This window comes from Aphanomyces astaci, assembly GCF_000520075.1.
Source record: "Aphanomyces astaci strain APO3 unplaced genomic scaffold supercont1.175, whole genome shotgun sequence".
NCBI lineage: Eukaryota > Oomycota > Saprolegniomycetes > Saprolegniales > Verrucalvaceae > Aphanomyces > Aphanomyces astaci.
Window position 1 is genome coordinate 19,881 of NW_009798438.1, and position 15,378 is coordinate 35,258.

The 15,378-nt window shown below is 49.2% G+C and overlaps 5 protein-coding genes across 8 annotated transcripts; 1 reads left to right on the top strand and 4 right to left on the bottom strand.

The window, feature by feature from the left end:
- Positions 1-69: 69 nt before the first annotated feature.
- On the bottom strand, positions 70-2,784 carry H257_18545 (hypothetical protein; the record flags this gene model as incomplete). Its single annotated transcript, XM_009847633.1, has 7 exons — positions 2,478-2,784; positions 2,232-2,427; positions 1,729-2,182; positions 1,597-1,654; positions 802-1,208; positions 550-743; positions 70-79 (listed from the first exon to the last, which is right to left on the bottom strand). The coding sequence occupies exons 1-7, from the start codon at positions 2,758-2,760 to the stop codon at positions 70-72; spliced, it is 1,602 nt and encodes a 533-aa protein (XP_009845935.1). The 5' UTR covers positions 2,761-2,784.
- Positions 2,785-3,174: 390 nt separating this feature from the next.
- On the bottom strand, positions 3,175-5,695 carry H257_18546 (hypothetical protein). Of its 4 annotated transcripts, XM_009847635.1 has the most exons (10): positions 5,630-5,695; positions 5,167-5,571; positions 4,318-5,113; positions 4,231-4,269; positions 4,118-4,172; positions 3,950-3,994; positions 3,814-3,893; positions 3,603-3,765; positions 3,383-3,533; positions 3,175-3,329 (listed from the first exon to the last, which is right to left on the bottom strand). In XM_009847635.1, the coding sequence occupies exons 1-10, from the start codon at positions 5,660-5,662 to the stop codon at positions 3,243-3,245; spliced, it is 1,854 nt and encodes a 617-aa protein (XP_009845937.1). In that variant the 5' UTR covers positions 5,663-5,695; the 3' UTR covers positions 3,175-3,242. The 4 variants fall into 4 exon arrangements, with proteins under 4 accessions (XP_009845937.1, XP_009845936.1, XP_009845938.1 ...); XM_009847634.1 differs by having other exon boundaries at positions 3,383-3,765; XM_009847636.1 differs by having other exon boundaries at positions 3,603-3,893.
- Positions 5,696-7,175: 1,480 nt separating this feature from the next.
- H257_18547 (hypothetical protein) lies at positions 7,176-8,879 on the top strand. Its single transcript, XM_009847638.1, has one exon. The coding sequence runs from the start codon at positions 7,235-7,237 to the stop codon at positions 8,756-8,758; it is 1,524 nt and encodes a 507-aa protein (XP_009845940.1). The 5' UTR covers positions 7,176-7,234; the 3' UTR covers positions 8,759-8,879.
- Positions 8,880-10,365: 1,486 nt separating this feature from the next.
- H257_18548 (hypothetical protein) lies at positions 10,366-11,148 on the bottom strand (the record flags this gene model as incomplete). The annotated part of the gene is made up of 1 exon (XM_009847639.1): positions 10,366-11,148. One exon carries the CDS (start codon positions 11,146-11,148, stop codon positions 10,366-10,368), a length of 783 nt encoding a protein of 260 aa, XP_009845941.1.
- A 3,423-nt stretch (positions 11,149-14,571) lies between these two features.
- On the bottom strand, positions 14,572-15,217 carry H257_18549 (hypothetical protein; the record flags this gene model as incomplete). Its single annotated transcript, XM_009847640.1, has 3 exons — positions 14,572-14,739; positions 14,997-15,155; positions 15,191-15,217. 3 exons carry the CDS (start codon positions 15,215-15,217, stop codon positions 14,572-14,574), a joined length of 354 nt encoding a protein of 117 aa, XP_009845942.1.
- Positions 15,218-15,378: the final 161 nt, after the last annotated feature.

The window sequence follows — 15,378 nt, forward strand, 5'->3', positions numbered from 1 at the left end:
TCTTTAGAAATACACGGCGATCCAGATACATTTTCTGCTGGTCTTTCGGGCACGTTGCGATGTGTTGCACTACATCTCGCTGCAATATATATAGAGTAAGGATATATATATATATATATATATATATAGTGTCGATTAAATAGATCCACAATCGATATCGGATTGGTTGAATTGCATTGAGAAGGTTTTGATTGGATAATCATGTTGATCTGAAGTAGCCAATCAAATCGATTTCAATTCCAACGAGAAACCACAACACGTTGAAAGCACAATATAAGATTATTGATTTATATATTATATATACGAGAGACATAAAGTCGAACATATTGGACAGGTTTGGGGGTGTTTCAAAGAAACCCCGAGATCATCGATTCTATATCGACGACCAATCAAAGCCCAGAAATACAATGTTCTCAACTACCCAATCAAAAATATGTACATGGAATTCGTGTGTGATATTGGACAAAATGTGTCAATATATATATATTTGGCAAAAGTCGACCAATGTTGGGTATAAATATAGTACATACCATTGCTTGTCGAATGTACTCTGTGCGGTGGTCCAGCAGCGCCGGCTCTTCTGGACATGTGGGTTGTGGCCCCATATGCTGCAGCTTGGTCTGCAGTTCATCTTGCACCAGTTGGTACTCAATCTTGAGCAGATTGCGGCGACGGTACCCGCCTTTCACGGCTTTGGATTTGCCCTTTTTCTCAGCTTTGGCGATCGTTTGCGCTGTCTTTTGCTATATAGTATCACCATGAGGTTCACAATATACATTAAACTAGTAATACTAGTCGTACCAGTTGGTCTCGCAGCCAGTCGAGTTTCATCTCCAGGTCCCGCGTACTACTACTAGTACTACTACTACTGTCGTCGTCGTTCGCTGGACTTGCGCCGCCCGTTTCCATGGCCGCCACATGCCGCCGCAGCTGCGCCACCTCTGAAATCCCCCGCTGGACCTCCTGCTCCTCCACAATCGCGGCTTCTTCCAGTGTAAAACACAGCAGATGCAGATCTTGCAGGGTAAAAGGGCTGCGTTTGACCCCATATTCGTCGTACAGTTGCGTTTTGGTCATCAACAGCACGTTGTTGCAGTCATCTCGGTCCAATTGCTCATATAGAGCGTCCAGAGCGATCGTGTCGGCGGCATGCTGGTCCATAAGGCGAGCATTCTCCTTCTTTGTGTCGGCAATAGCCTTGCGCAACGCTATATATATGTACGTTGAAATATATGTATATATATATATATATATTGATACAATATGTAGTTGTGCTTTGAAATGGTTATATATATATATATATATCCATTGTCAAGTTGATTCCAAGGTATGGCAGATCCAGAATCACCAGATGATATATTGGCAGACAATCGATATATCGACCAATCAAAACGCAGATAATAACATGAATACTCCTCAAGTGGCCAATCAAAATATCCGAATTCGTGTGGGACTTTAAGTGACACTGGACCATGTTTTAAATACAAAAGTCCATACAAACAAGAATCGATCGATGATATATATATATATATATTGGCAAAGAATCAGCCCAAAAGTCAACCAAATTTAAGGTAAAACAACAATATATATATATACCTTGTTGTTTCTTGACCAGTTCACGCCCACGCATTTCAACGTGCGTGATCGATTGGCCCTATCAGAATGCAGGTTGAAGGGGTTTCGGGATTTCGGGGGTTCGGGGTTTCGGGGGTTCGGGGTTGGAGGTACCTGTTGCACGTCCAAGTTGCTGACTAACGTGATGCACCTGCGCTTTTCCGCCACGCGTTGCTGGAGAAGTTGCTCCAGTTGGACGTTCTTCGCGTTCATTTGGGCCATTTCGCGCCTCAGTCGCTTGCATTTGGCGCGACATTCCACGTCCAGCGCCGCGAGCCGCTTGAGGTCCGCAAGCCAGAGCTCCTTGTCCAGCTCCGTGAGCACCATCGCCTTCATGTGGTCGGACTGGATCGTGTTGAAGCGCTGCTGGTACACGGACTTGGTGGCTTCGTCGTCATCCATGTCGTCCACTTGGTCGGGGTCGCCCACGAGTCCGCGATGGCAGTCGCAGAACCCGATCACCACCGGCCGCGGCGTCTTGTTGATCTTGTCGATCACGTCCGAGTACGTGAACCCCGCGACGGACGCGCCGGCGATCTCGACGATGCGAAACCCTGCGTAGATGCGACTAGTTGGACGAAGAAACGTGAGAAAGGACAAGCACAAGACACACGAACCGATCGGGTTTGACGCTCCAGTTGTACAGCTCCGCGGGCGACGCGTGGCCGTTGCCGAGTTTGCGAAGGGTGTGAATCTCGACCTGGAATTGCGTCCATAATGTGTCGGGAAGGGCGTCGACGGCCTTGAGATTCATGCCGAGCTTTCCCGGGCCGAATTCGATGTACAGATGGAGTTTCCATTCGTACAACTTGCCTACATCGTGTTCGATCAACGTCACAGGCCAAGGTCTAGGAAGGACATACCTGTCTTCACGAGCGGTGGTATCCACTGCGCCTGACCTTCAGGAGAGATGTAGTACCATTTTCCCTTGTGATTTGTCGACTCGCGGTAGGACCAGCCTTCGGGAAGTGGCGTGTGGTAGTCGCCAATGGTTATGATCTTGTTCTCCGAGATGCGCGCCTCTATGGACATTCGCCTCTTCGCAGAACTCTTCCTCACCGAGTCAATCTTTGACAGGCTCGAGTCGCGTTCCACGAGCACCACGCTGTCCTTCCGCCGGCCGTCGCCGCCGGTACCCTCGGCCATGACGATATAAGTCTCTGATAACGGGATGGGTCACGAGAAAGACGGTTTACTTGTTTTACCTACTGCAATGAGTTTAGACCAATGGGTGTACAAAAGTCCAAATTTTGGGTAAAAGGATTGTCCTTTTACCCAAAATTTGGACTTTTGGGCTGAGTCTCCAAATCTATCCGATGGATTCTTTGTCCTGATATTTGTCCGAGTATTACACTAATTTCAGTCACACTGTTGAATGGTCGAACGGTAAGTTTGATTGGCCACTTGATTAGTGTTCTGGGTTATGATTGGTCGATCGATTGTCTGCCGATTTGGTCATGCGATTCGAAAATAACAAATGTGGAATGAAATCGCCCACATATTTGACAATTTAGTGAAATCTGATTGGGTAGGGGACATCTGGACCAACAGTCCAAGCGACTCAGTTCAAATGTGGTTTAAAAAACCATGTACGTTTTAACGTTTTACTCAACACGTCCAACGTTAAATTAAAATTCAACAGCTCGACGCAGCGAAGATTCGTCGGGGACTTTGGGCGCCGCCTCAACGTGGCCGCTATCGCTTCCGACGGACACCTAACGACGTCGCCCCATTGAGCCGATGAGCGTCATCATCATGGAGGTCATACCCGAGTGCTCATCCATCCGCTATGGAATGTCAGGATGGCGGTGACCCATTCTCTCAGTTCGTCCATCGTGTTCGCTTGGAACCGGTTCTGCGCCTGGGTCGTGCTCACCGTGAACACGAGTTCCTTGGGGGGTTTCTTCGACGATCCATTGCTGCTCCATAAGTCATGAGGAACAACATGCACACACACACACGGAAGGAAGGATGTGTGTGCAACGTACAGAAGCGCTTCGCAGACCACTTCCAACGTCGGGTCCGTCAATGCAATCTCTCCTCGGGGCACGGGGTCCCCGCGCTTTTTGTAATAGACCAGCGAGCCACTAGCATGCAGCTGACACCAACGCTCCCGTGCCCCGCGCATGAGGCGCATGGACTTGAGCATTCCTGGCGAATCCTGCGATTAGAGAGTGCTGGGGCGACATGACGACATACCGCCGCCATCTTGGTTGAAATGCGTGGGGAATTTCTCCAAGTGGCCTTGACGCAGCACGTTGAGCAGTGGACTCGTGTGACTAAGTCAACAATCAATGAGCAGCACGATGGGAATCACATTGTCGTCGTTACGTACAAGTCGGACGAGTTGGACCGGTTGAAGAACCCGCCGCGCGACGAACTACCACGGCCTTTCTTGTCAAGCGCAAATTCGAAAATGAACACACAACAACAAAAGTAGATCGAGTTTCGGGGGTGGAAATATATCGAAAAAGAGAGTTTCGGAGTTTCGGGGTTTACGTACCCCATCAGCGACGAGTCCTGGGGCACAGGCGGCGGCGGTGCCGACATGGGGTTGTCTGGAGAAACCCCCGACAGCATGAGAGTGACTTGCATGTCATTTAGATATACATGTACCTTGAACGACGGGAGGCGGCCGCGGCGCGCGGCGCATGTCTATTTCAATGTAGTGGCGTTAAAGGGTTTCGGGGATACATATATTACCTGGCGATACCGACATGCCTCCGCGGGATGACTCCAAGATGACTTCAGTCTGCTGGTTGTACACCTTACTGAGCTGAGCCAGCTCCACGTCGGCCTGCCTCGTCTTGGCCTCTTCCTTGCGCATCTCCATCTCGATCGCCGCCACCCGCTGCCGCACCACCGCCAGCTTGACCTCTGTGCTCATGCTGTCATCCACCACCCCCACCAGACTGTCGGGAATCGCGTGATTCAACCCATGTACGAGCTGCGCATCCAGCTCGTCCAGGTGGCGCTGGTTGGCATCGCGCTCCCGCCGCAGCTTCTTGTTGCCGGCGGTCATGTGGCCGATGTCCTGGGTCAGTTCGGCGTTCTTGGCGCCGAGATCGTTTGTCCGCTGGACCTCGGGACTGACAATGAGGCCGGTCTCCTGCTTGTGAAGGTGCACAAGCATCTCGTCGTACTTGGCCTTGTCCGCCGTCGCCGCCTCGATCTGCTTCTTCGCCTTCACTTGCGCCTCCAACAACTCGCTTAGCGACGCCGACAGCAGATTCCACTTGAAGCGCAACTGGCGGTACGTCCACTGCACTTTCTGCGTCTCGAGGCGCCACATCTCGTTGCTTAGCTCGGTCGTGACAAGTAAGTTCATGTACTCTTCCTTCTTTTGCTTTTGAACGCTGTATGCAGAGAGCGGCGCCGACGATGGAGCGATCGCCGTCGACGACGCGGTCGGGTGCGCCGACGACGACGACGACGTGGGCGCGGCATCTAATGCTGACGTCTCCCCTTCTCCTAAAAGACCTTGTGCGACGTCCGCAAACTAAGATAGACGAGTGAGAGAGAAAGGACGACGGGACAGGAACATCCACAGACCTTGAGCTTGACGGGGCGGGCGGCGCGCTTGAGCTTCTCGACGACTTCCGTGTACTTGCATCCCGCCAGCGCGACGCCGTCGACTTGAGTGAGTCGCATGTTCTGGTACAGACGTCGTTCCGGCCGCACGCTCCAGTTGTAAATCTCCGCGGGCCCGGGCTTGCCGCCGGGGAGCTTGGGCAGTTCCTCGACTTCCGCCTGAAACATGGCGAATGGGATGTTCGTCGTCTGTGGAACTTCCTTCAAGTTGACGCCCAGACGCCCTGGCCCGAACTCAATCTCGATCTCACATCGCCAGTTGAAAGATCGCATCACGGTCACCCGGCGCGGAGGAAACCATTGGGTTTGGCCTGCTGGCGACACGTAGTAGTACCGACCTGGCTGGGACTTGGACTCGCGTTTATCCTACGCATGTGAAAAAGCGTCATGGTATGCGCCACAACGGGAAGCAAGAAGGACATACCCATCCAGGCGGCAACTCTTCCACCATGCTCATAGCTGCTGGCGCCGACGTTGGTGTTGCTCCAGTATAATTAGTCATTAGTACATGGGTGACACGTTTTAAAATTGCATACAAAACCCAAGTGGTTTAATAAAAATGAACCTTGCCCGAACATGACAAAAGGCGAGTCCAAGTGACAATATCGGGTATAGTATCTTATTATAATACAAAACGGGTGTAGAAAAATATAATATTTCTTCGTAGAATCAACACACTTGTAGATGCAACAGCTTCATTCCCGAGTAACATCGTCGGTATAGAGCACCAGGTATTAATATTGTGCCGTAACTATTATATATACTGTAACCAAGGTACGTACGTACGTAGTGACCCTCAAGTATTATAGTAGAATTCGATTGCTAAATTCTTCCGCCAAGTCACAATATATTTTCAAATAATTTTGTTTCAGTAGGTAGCAGAAATAATATCTCGAGACGGCCCCACCAAGAAGGACATGCGACACGTCACAAGACCCTTCCAAGCTGCATGCGTAGTCCAACCACCGCAAGGATGCATGACAGACAGACTTCGATCACAGAGATGACGTGGCAGCCTGGAGAGGGCTTTACTCCGACGATCAACGGGACTTGGCCTAGTTTGCCACTCATTCCAAGCATCTGAAACGTTGTGTTTGTCGATACATTTTCTATTGCATTTGATTGCCATGACACTCAAACCCTACATCCGTCCATATTGACAGACAGGTCTACACTCCACCAGATACTGACCTTCCTCGGCAAGGCGAGGTAGATCGAATCGGACTTACATATCCAAGGGTGCCCCCCCGTCGTTCACGAGCTTGTAAGTCAGGACTTGTACTCCAAGCCAATCACATGTGTACATACTTCAAGTACGTACGATGTATGAAATTGAATCGGGTCAGCCCAGCAAAGGTTCTGCCACACAGATAATTTGATTGTTGGGGGTTTCGTGGTTTTAGGGTTTTATTGTAACCCCATGACGCTAAAACAACGAATTATCGGGTATTAATAGTACACGATACAAACTGCAAGTACGTTTCGACAGGCAAATCTAAGTGGAAGAAAATAAATCTCATGTGAGTCAGTATGCGAAATACTACCAATGTTGTTTACTATACACATCAAAAGGGCACAATATGTCACCAGCATGGTCGAAAGGCATGAAATATCCTACTATTAATAGTAGTATTGTTCTAGTAGTAGTCAAAATAATTCCTTGGGTAAAATATATGTCGCCATTATATTTGGTGGTGAATCTGTTCAAGAACAGATGGTGTCTATCTTGATTTGGATACACTTGGAGGTAAAACGGCGCAACGAGTCGGCCTCTCTGCACTAACAACTCCGTACAGCTCCAGACATAAGTTAGTAGTACTATGTAGTCCTACTAACGTATGTAGTAAGTGCACCAAGCAACCCTCCGTGTACGGTAGTACGTAGCGTACTACATGTGTTTCGGTTAGTTAGAACGAACGAGCAAACCCCGAAACCCCGCGAGAGCTGTAATGGGGATGATGGTTATCCGGATTGTTGAAGGTCCTTTTAGTGGTGAGTAGCATTATTGTTCTGGCCAAGCAGCAGAACGATGGGGTTCAAGCTCAACAACATCGCGCACATCTTCGCGCTGTTGTGCGCGATCAACATGCTTAACTACATCGACAGAGGCATCATCCCTGGCGCCCCCGTGGAGTTCCAGGCGTTTGTCCAAGAGACTGTCGAGAAGCAGGACCTGTCCGCTGGGACGATCCCCGCCGACCACAGCAACGTCAGCACGTACATCGGTCTCCTCGTGTCTGCCTTCATCGCGTCCTACTCTGTCTTCATCTGCATCTTCGGCTACATGAGCATGACCCGTCGTCCGTTCCTCCTCTCCGCCATCGGGCTCTTCATCTGGGTCATCGCCATCGTTCTGTGTGGCCTCGCCAAACCGCTCAAGAGTTTCTATGTACTTCTCATCGGTCGATTACTCAGTGGCATCGGCGAGTCGTCGTTCCACGCGACCACTCCGCCCTTCATCGACGAATTTGCGCCCCCCAAGTCTCGAACGTTGTGGCTCGGCATCTTTTACTGCGGCATCTCAGTCGGCACGGCGCTCGGGTACACGTACGGCGGCCTCATGGCCAAGATCTGGGACTGGGGGTTCTACCTCACGGCCATCGTCATGTTTCCCATGGCGTATGCGTGCTGGCAGTGGATTCCTCTGCATTACGACTACCCGTTGGCTCACAACGAGGACGCGGCCGACCACCTCCAGAACCGCAACAGCCTCATGGGTCCTGGAGCGTTCAACCAGGCTGAGATCCACGCCGAAGTGGCCAAGGAAGCGTCCGCTCTGGACAAGTCCCCGTCCGTACTGGCCGAGATGTTTGGCATCGTGAAGGACCCCATGTTCATCACCGCCACTCTGGGTGTGGCGGCGTATTCGTTCACATTAGCCGGCATGGGCGCATTTGCCCCAGCTATTTTGATCGGATATGGTATTTTGAACGAATCCATCGCGTCCACAGCATTTGGCGGTATCGCCGTCCTCTCCGGCATCATCGGGTCGCCCTTAGGTGGATGGCTCATCGATTACCAGAGCCGCGGCCACGAAGACGACGAAACATTCCGTCTGTACGTGGCCGCGCGGCAGATGATTGTGTTTATGAGCATCGGCGTGGGCTTTGCGTTCCTGTCGCTGTTCTTCATGGACAACTCGATCGCGTTCCTCGGGTGTCTTCTGCTTGCGCTCACGTTTGTGTTTACGACCCAATCTGCCCAGACGCTGGTGATTCTGTACAGCGTGTCCAAGCACCGGCGGGGGTTTGCCATGGGATTGAACACGTTTCTGCTGCACTTGGTCGGGGACGTGCCGTCGCCCGTCATCCTCGGCGCGCTCAAAGACAAGTGGGCGCCCAACTGCGGCAGCGTCTACAACGAACTGGACGAGGCCAAACTCAACCCCAAGTGCTCCCAGGACAAGGACGGACTGCGCAATGTGCTGTTCTTCTCGTACGCGTGGCTGCTCTGGGCTGTGCTCACGTGGGCCGCGTCGTTCCTGATTGCCCGCTACCGCCTCAACCACCGCAACACCAAGAGCCAAGATGTCGAAACCCCCGTCGTCACATAAAACGTTAGGTTTTTTAATATGTAGTCGGGCCATATTATTGTCATTTTACCCAAAATTTGGAGTCTGGATTTTTCACTAGTAGTATCCGACTAAAAAAAGGAGTGTAATGACATGTGGCATGTGTCTTTCCAATCATGTGTTTATCAAAAGGTGCCTCCTGAGTGAATTATGGCCAATGAGGAGGAAGTCTTTTCGACCTCAAATCATATGGGTGTTGTTTACAGTTAAGGCGACGTTCAAGTTCTCTAATTTCTATTACTCTATTTGCTTTTATAAATAGATCTTTATATCGTTTGCTCGAAGCATTTCCAATAATTTCATAAAATCTACATTTGGGCATATCAATGATCCTAGACAGATTTCGGAAGCACTGCCGTAGACTTCCCAATGCACGGAAATTTTAATGCACGGGAAATATGTGGCAGACCCAACTCATGATTTCGACAAAACTTATTTGGATTTACCACATCCGCATGAGGAACGATATCCGTATGCTTGCATGTGTGGTGGCGAATCCACACCGCACATAGTTCCCTGTTGTTGCACTGCGTAAGCTTACTCATGTGGCCCCATTACCACAACTGGCATCACGAAGGGGTCTTGTCATACACCTCATGGGTCCACAACTTTACTATCACTATGATCCCAGTTTTTTGCGTACCACGTTGAGCAACGGAGTGGCTTTACGACAACTTACGAAACCGCTTGGTGATTTTAGTTCATGATTAGAGGGGCGCAACTGAGTACTCGACCATGTCCCTTATGTGCACATGCGGATGAGAATTGTGAGTTTTCTGTACGCTTCATGCGCCTATAGGCGAAACACCGAAGCCCCATATTCAAATCGTCGTGGCAGGACAGCGAACCAAGGCAATTACGCCTACTGCTGGAGAAGGTTCAGGATAACTGGCTGAATGAATAAGACAAGATAAGATGCACGTAATTGCTCCACCTCTGAACTCTTGGAATGGCCCATCTTACACTAGTGAAGAAAAGGCTGGACACCAGGTTATGCAAGGTGACGAAGTGTGCATTATTAACGTTATGCGCGACTGGTTGAAATCTCTACAATTTTATAACTTCAATTCCAAACATTATAACTATGACGATTCACAGGGAGACTGCGCCCAAAGCGTAAGCGGTATACAATAAAGTACACACTACCGGTAGTTGAAATCATACACTAGTTAGACATTGATGGTGGTTTCCTACAATCTGATTGGCTAAATCCTTCTGCCCATTCTTCATTTGGATGTGTCGATTCTAATTCCCCATGTCGCACTAGTTTAGAATAAACACAACAATAATATTCATCCCAGAGTACCGTTTCGTGACGAGATCGTTCAGTGCCACAAGCACACGTTCTCCCTGTTAATATAGTTTGTCAATGATGCAAGAGATTGCAACGAGCATACAAAAGTAGATATCTTCTACTGACAGAATGGCTTTGCGTGCTTCAATATCGCGAATCCCACGGCGCTATTCAGGTGCTGCACCATAATGGTTATTCATCAAATTAACGATGTTTACTGCAAACACTACACGAGCGAGTTTGGCCTTCCATAACCAAAGGCGGTTGTATATTCAACTAAGTGGGTTGTTCTGACTTACTTCGGCAAGTACGGTTCAATGAAGGCACGAGAAGCGCTGGTGCGTTCATAGATACCTGGCTTGCCGAGGCTACCACAGCCCTTGCCCCCTTTGATCACCCCCACCAAGCGCACGGTACCGTTTTCTTCGATGGTCATCGCCCCCCCCGAGTCGCTGGAACACGTGTCTTCTCCTTCCACGCCTCCAGCACCCAACCAATGGGCCCTCAGTTCAGCGATGCCAAACGCAGCCGCAGCCCTGGTGTTGTTCCAGGTCGTTACGTTGAGCTCCTTGAGCACTGTCGATCGGGGGCCACCAACCTTGATGTTGATGTTCCCCCAGCCGCGTACCCAAGTGACCACGTCCGCCGGAACGTATTCAAACGACACCGCCACAGGTTGGATGCTCGTGATGTTGCGGTCCAAGATTAGGATGCCCAAGTCGACGCGAACATTGGGGTGTCTGATTGCCTGGGCGACATTGGCCAGTTCCCCGTCGTCAGAACCGTATAAATAGTGCGTGCCCACGACCACAAATTTTGCATAAGCAATGTTACAATGCGCCACTGTCAAAACGACATTGGGGGCGATCAGACTGCCGGCGCATATGCTCGGTGCAGTGGTCACATGCTTGACCCGAGCGACATAACGGTGCTTGCCTTGTTGGGCTTCCTCGCCCCCCAGGATTTCGAAACCGTCGGCAGGGGCCTCATCGCCCCAAGCGACTTTGGGTGGGACAATTTGGTCTTGAGCCAAGGCAGCGACGGCCACGGTGACAGCGAGAAGGAGTGCGAACTTCATGGTGGAAATTGGAAAATGAATGGTCTTTCACCTAGAGCCAAGTCAATCCAATCGTTTACGTCAGACTATGATTGCACTACCAAGTGCCAAGGTTAACCAAATGGATGGTTGGGATGTGTACAACATGCATACATGCACTCACGCAGGTCTTGTCTTCTTGTCATAAATACCCAACAGCGTGGCCGACAATCTTGCCAGAAAAACCAGCTACTGTACCACCATTATCGCACTGCCAGATGAAGGATCCACATAGCCCTGTAACCTGGGACTCCGTCCTACCCCCGGTGAGTACATACGATGCTAAATCTCCGGGGTTAACTGCATCGCTAGTGGATTGTAGGGAGTTGATAACGCAGAGGAAATTGTAAAACTGATTGATTGGCGTTATCTACATCTACATGCATGACTACTGTGACTATACTATATCTAATGCTATATATACGTGCGCTCTGCAGAAGGAACTTCTGGTGTCCATGGCCGAGCACGCCGCACGCCAATCGAGCTTGGTCGTAAACTGACGTCAACAGTGACGTCTGTTCTGATTGGTCGATAACCCTATGACGCCACTGGAGTGACGTCGTTACATGGATAGCTATCGCTAACCACTGAGATGCACTTTACCCCTATTAATAGTAAGAGGTGAGGTGGTCTGACCATACAAAGTTCCATATAAATCTCATTGAAACAGTATTTCGGGTCAAAACAACAGTGGAACTGTTTTTAATGAAGGAATTATTCTCCGTGCCACGATACGTGATTGGTAGAAAAGAATCACGAATTGTCAACCAATCACCTGCAATTTCATTTGCGATTTGAGATGTAACTGGATAAAATCAAATGGCTTTCGGTTTGATACACTGCGCGACTTACTAGTACGATCGTACTGTCCGCGTACGTTTGCCTCCTTCGTGGTTGTTGGTGGTCGAGGTTGTCTAGCCGGTTAACGATGTAATCACGTTAACGTTAGTACGACTTTTTCGGTAACGTGATCAAATCGTTAAGACCCACCAAAATTCTGATAAAATGGGGCCTCTATGTGCGATGATAGACCAATTCCCCAAGTGAGTGGGTGACACACCCACTTGATTGGTCAAAACCCACTCACTCAGGGAATTTGGCACTATTGACCTAAAACGTCCCTGAGTAAGTGGGTGGGACTAATTGCTTGCTACGATAAGTACAATCCTGAGGTACTAGGAGTACAATGCTAAGGTTTACGTTAATCACCGTTACGAAGGCATACATGTACATACAGTAACGTTACAACTCTGATGTATCCCAGGTAAATATAAATAAATACTTACTACTTCGAAGTACTGTACTAACGTTAGTACATGTAGTACAGCTGTGCAGTACCATACAATGCGCGCCACATGGATAGGACACCCTGGTTTTCTGTAGTAGTGGATGGCAGTTGTGCTGATTTGCAGCCCAAGCGAGGAGGAAGTCAATTGACAGCCATGGCGAGTTCAATTAAGTGAAGATGCAGACAATTACAAAGCGTATTGATCAAATTATGACACTAAACAGCTATTTGGGGTGCGACATCAGGATAGGACACCCAAGAAGTTTACAACGGAATATGTCCTGGAAGCACAAAGTTTTGTATTTAATATTTAGTCTTGCCTCCTTTAGCTTGGATCACACGCACACAGCACTTTGGCATCGACTTGACGAGGTCCTGCAAGTAGTTTTGCGAAATTTCCCCCCACTCGCGCATGATGGCAACCTTCAGGTCGTCCACGGACACAAACTGCTTACCATTAAGGTAAACATGGCGAGCCAGAACACCCCAAACATTTTCAAAGGGGTTTAAATCCGGCGAGAGCGCAGGATGGTCAAAAATGACCACATCTTGCTCGTCCAGAAACTCCATGACCGGCTTGGCACGATAAATACTGGCATAGTCTTGCATAAATACAACCCCCCCGTCTGCCATACATTTCATGGCCAAATGGAAACAAAACGTTCGACAACGTGTCGATATACTTGTCATCTGTTTGGGCGCCTTCCAGAAACGCAATCTCCGTCTTTCCGTGACAGGAAAATGCTGCCTAAAGCATGCAACTACCACCGCCGCTATGCCGGGTGAAAAATTGGTCCTTCTCGTGGTCGAGGTTATGCCAATAGAATTGGAAGCCATCGGGGCCATCCAGATTGAACTTTTTCTCGTCTGACCACACCACATTGTCCCATTCTGGTGGTTTCGTGAGATGGCCTTCGGCGTACTTGAGCCGCGCGTCCTTGTGCCGCTGAAGGAGCTTGGGTGCATGCTGGCGCTTCGTATACTTCAAGAACACGGTTTGGTGTAGGATTCTTTGGTAAGTCCTCAGCGAGATATCCAATGGTACGTGCGCTTTGAGCTGCCTGGCAGAGCAGCCGGTCGTCGAGGCGTGTTTGAACAGTTGGCGGCGTGCACGTTCCGTCACTTTTGTGGCCTTTGGGGTGATGTAGTTGGTCCTGTACGTCCTATCCATGTGGCGCGCACTGTAGTAAGTACCGTGTAGTGTATATATATTGCGACGGATTAATCTTTTGCGACTCCTGTAATAACTGATAATTTTCTTGTAATAACTGATATTTACTTGTGTGAACATGTCTAATATACTTCAAATTTGTATGACGCAATGGATTAACAAAATTTTGAGAATGAGTGTCGGCTGGTTGTGATTTATCACCTGTCGCAATACATATATACTATACGGTACTATTAATAGTACTGCACTAGTAGTACGTTAATTGTGGCTAGATCCAAGCCGATAGTATTGCAGCTGCATTCTTGTTCTGTAGCTAGCTGCGTAGCTACAGCTAGTGTAGTCACATCTCTTTAGCTAAACCTTACATAAGGGCACAGCGTAGCCCCAATAAGTATGCAGCCACTCCCCTGTACTCGTTGCATTAATCTCATCAACATAGCTATATTCCACGACCGGCCTTTTGTATGGACAGAAATATTCCGCGACCATTCCGCGACCGGGCATCCCCAATGTTACTTTGAGTAGTGATAGTTTCACAGCCATGAAAATGTGAATTACAGCACTTGGATGGATCCCATTTATTGACGCGCAACGCTACGAAACTAAAGCCTTGGCACAATGAATTGTCCTTGTATCGTTCGTTGCCTTCTTAATTTGTCATTTTGATGTGTTGGATCAACGGCGTCATTTCTCATTAGAGACGTTTAGCAACTCGGAATTTGGGCATATTCCTGAAATTTACTTCGTTCGATTGAGCGAACGGAATTTACCAGCGTAATTTGAACCAAAGCATTTAGCAACCGCACCATTCGAAATTACTCTGCGACATGTTATGTATCTATTCTGATTGGGTAGCGTGGTGCATACGTTTAGAACCATTCACAAGCAAATTGACATGCATCGTCGAGGCGGGATGGCCTCGGCTCGCTATGCTCGTTTCCGAAGTTTACTGCACTTTCGGCTCTTCGCACTTCATCGACGTCGCACTGCAGCGGCTGAGCGCCTCACCATTCCGGACGTCCTCTTCTCGCTTACCCGCTACAACGATCGTGAGTGCCTCGAGAAGTTTCGGTTCACGAAGGCCGACATCCTTCGCCTCGTTGACGGCTTTGCTCTACCCGATCGAACTCGGAATTTGGGCATATTCCTGAAATTTACTTCGTTCGATTGAGCGAACGGAATTTACCAGCGTAATTTGAACCAAAGCATTTAGCAACCGCACCATTCGAAATTACTCTGCGACATGTTATGTATCTATTCTGATTGGGTAGCGTGGTGCATACGTTTAGAACCATTCACAAGCAAATTGACATGCATCGTTGAGGCGGGATGGCCTCGGCTCGCTATGCTCGTTTCCGAAGTTTACTGCACTTTCGGCTCTTCGCACTTCATCGACGTCGCACTGCAGCGGCTGAGCGCCTCACCATTCCGGACGTCCTCTTCTCGCTTACCCGCTACAACGATCGTGAGTGCCTCGAGAAGTTTCGGTTCACGAAGGCCGACTTCCTTCGCCTCGTTGACGGCTTTGCTCTACCCGATCGCATTGTCACACCCGAACGAACTACTTGTTCTAACGTGGAGGCTGTCTGCATTGTGCTACGCCGGTTTGCAGTGCCTGATCGATGGTCCGACTTGATCGATATGTTTGGGAGGTCTTGCAGCGGTATGTCAAATATATTTTTGCATACCATTGACTTGATTTACACCCGCTTCGAGTCGAAACTCTACTTGGACGTCGACCGTGTTGCGGGTG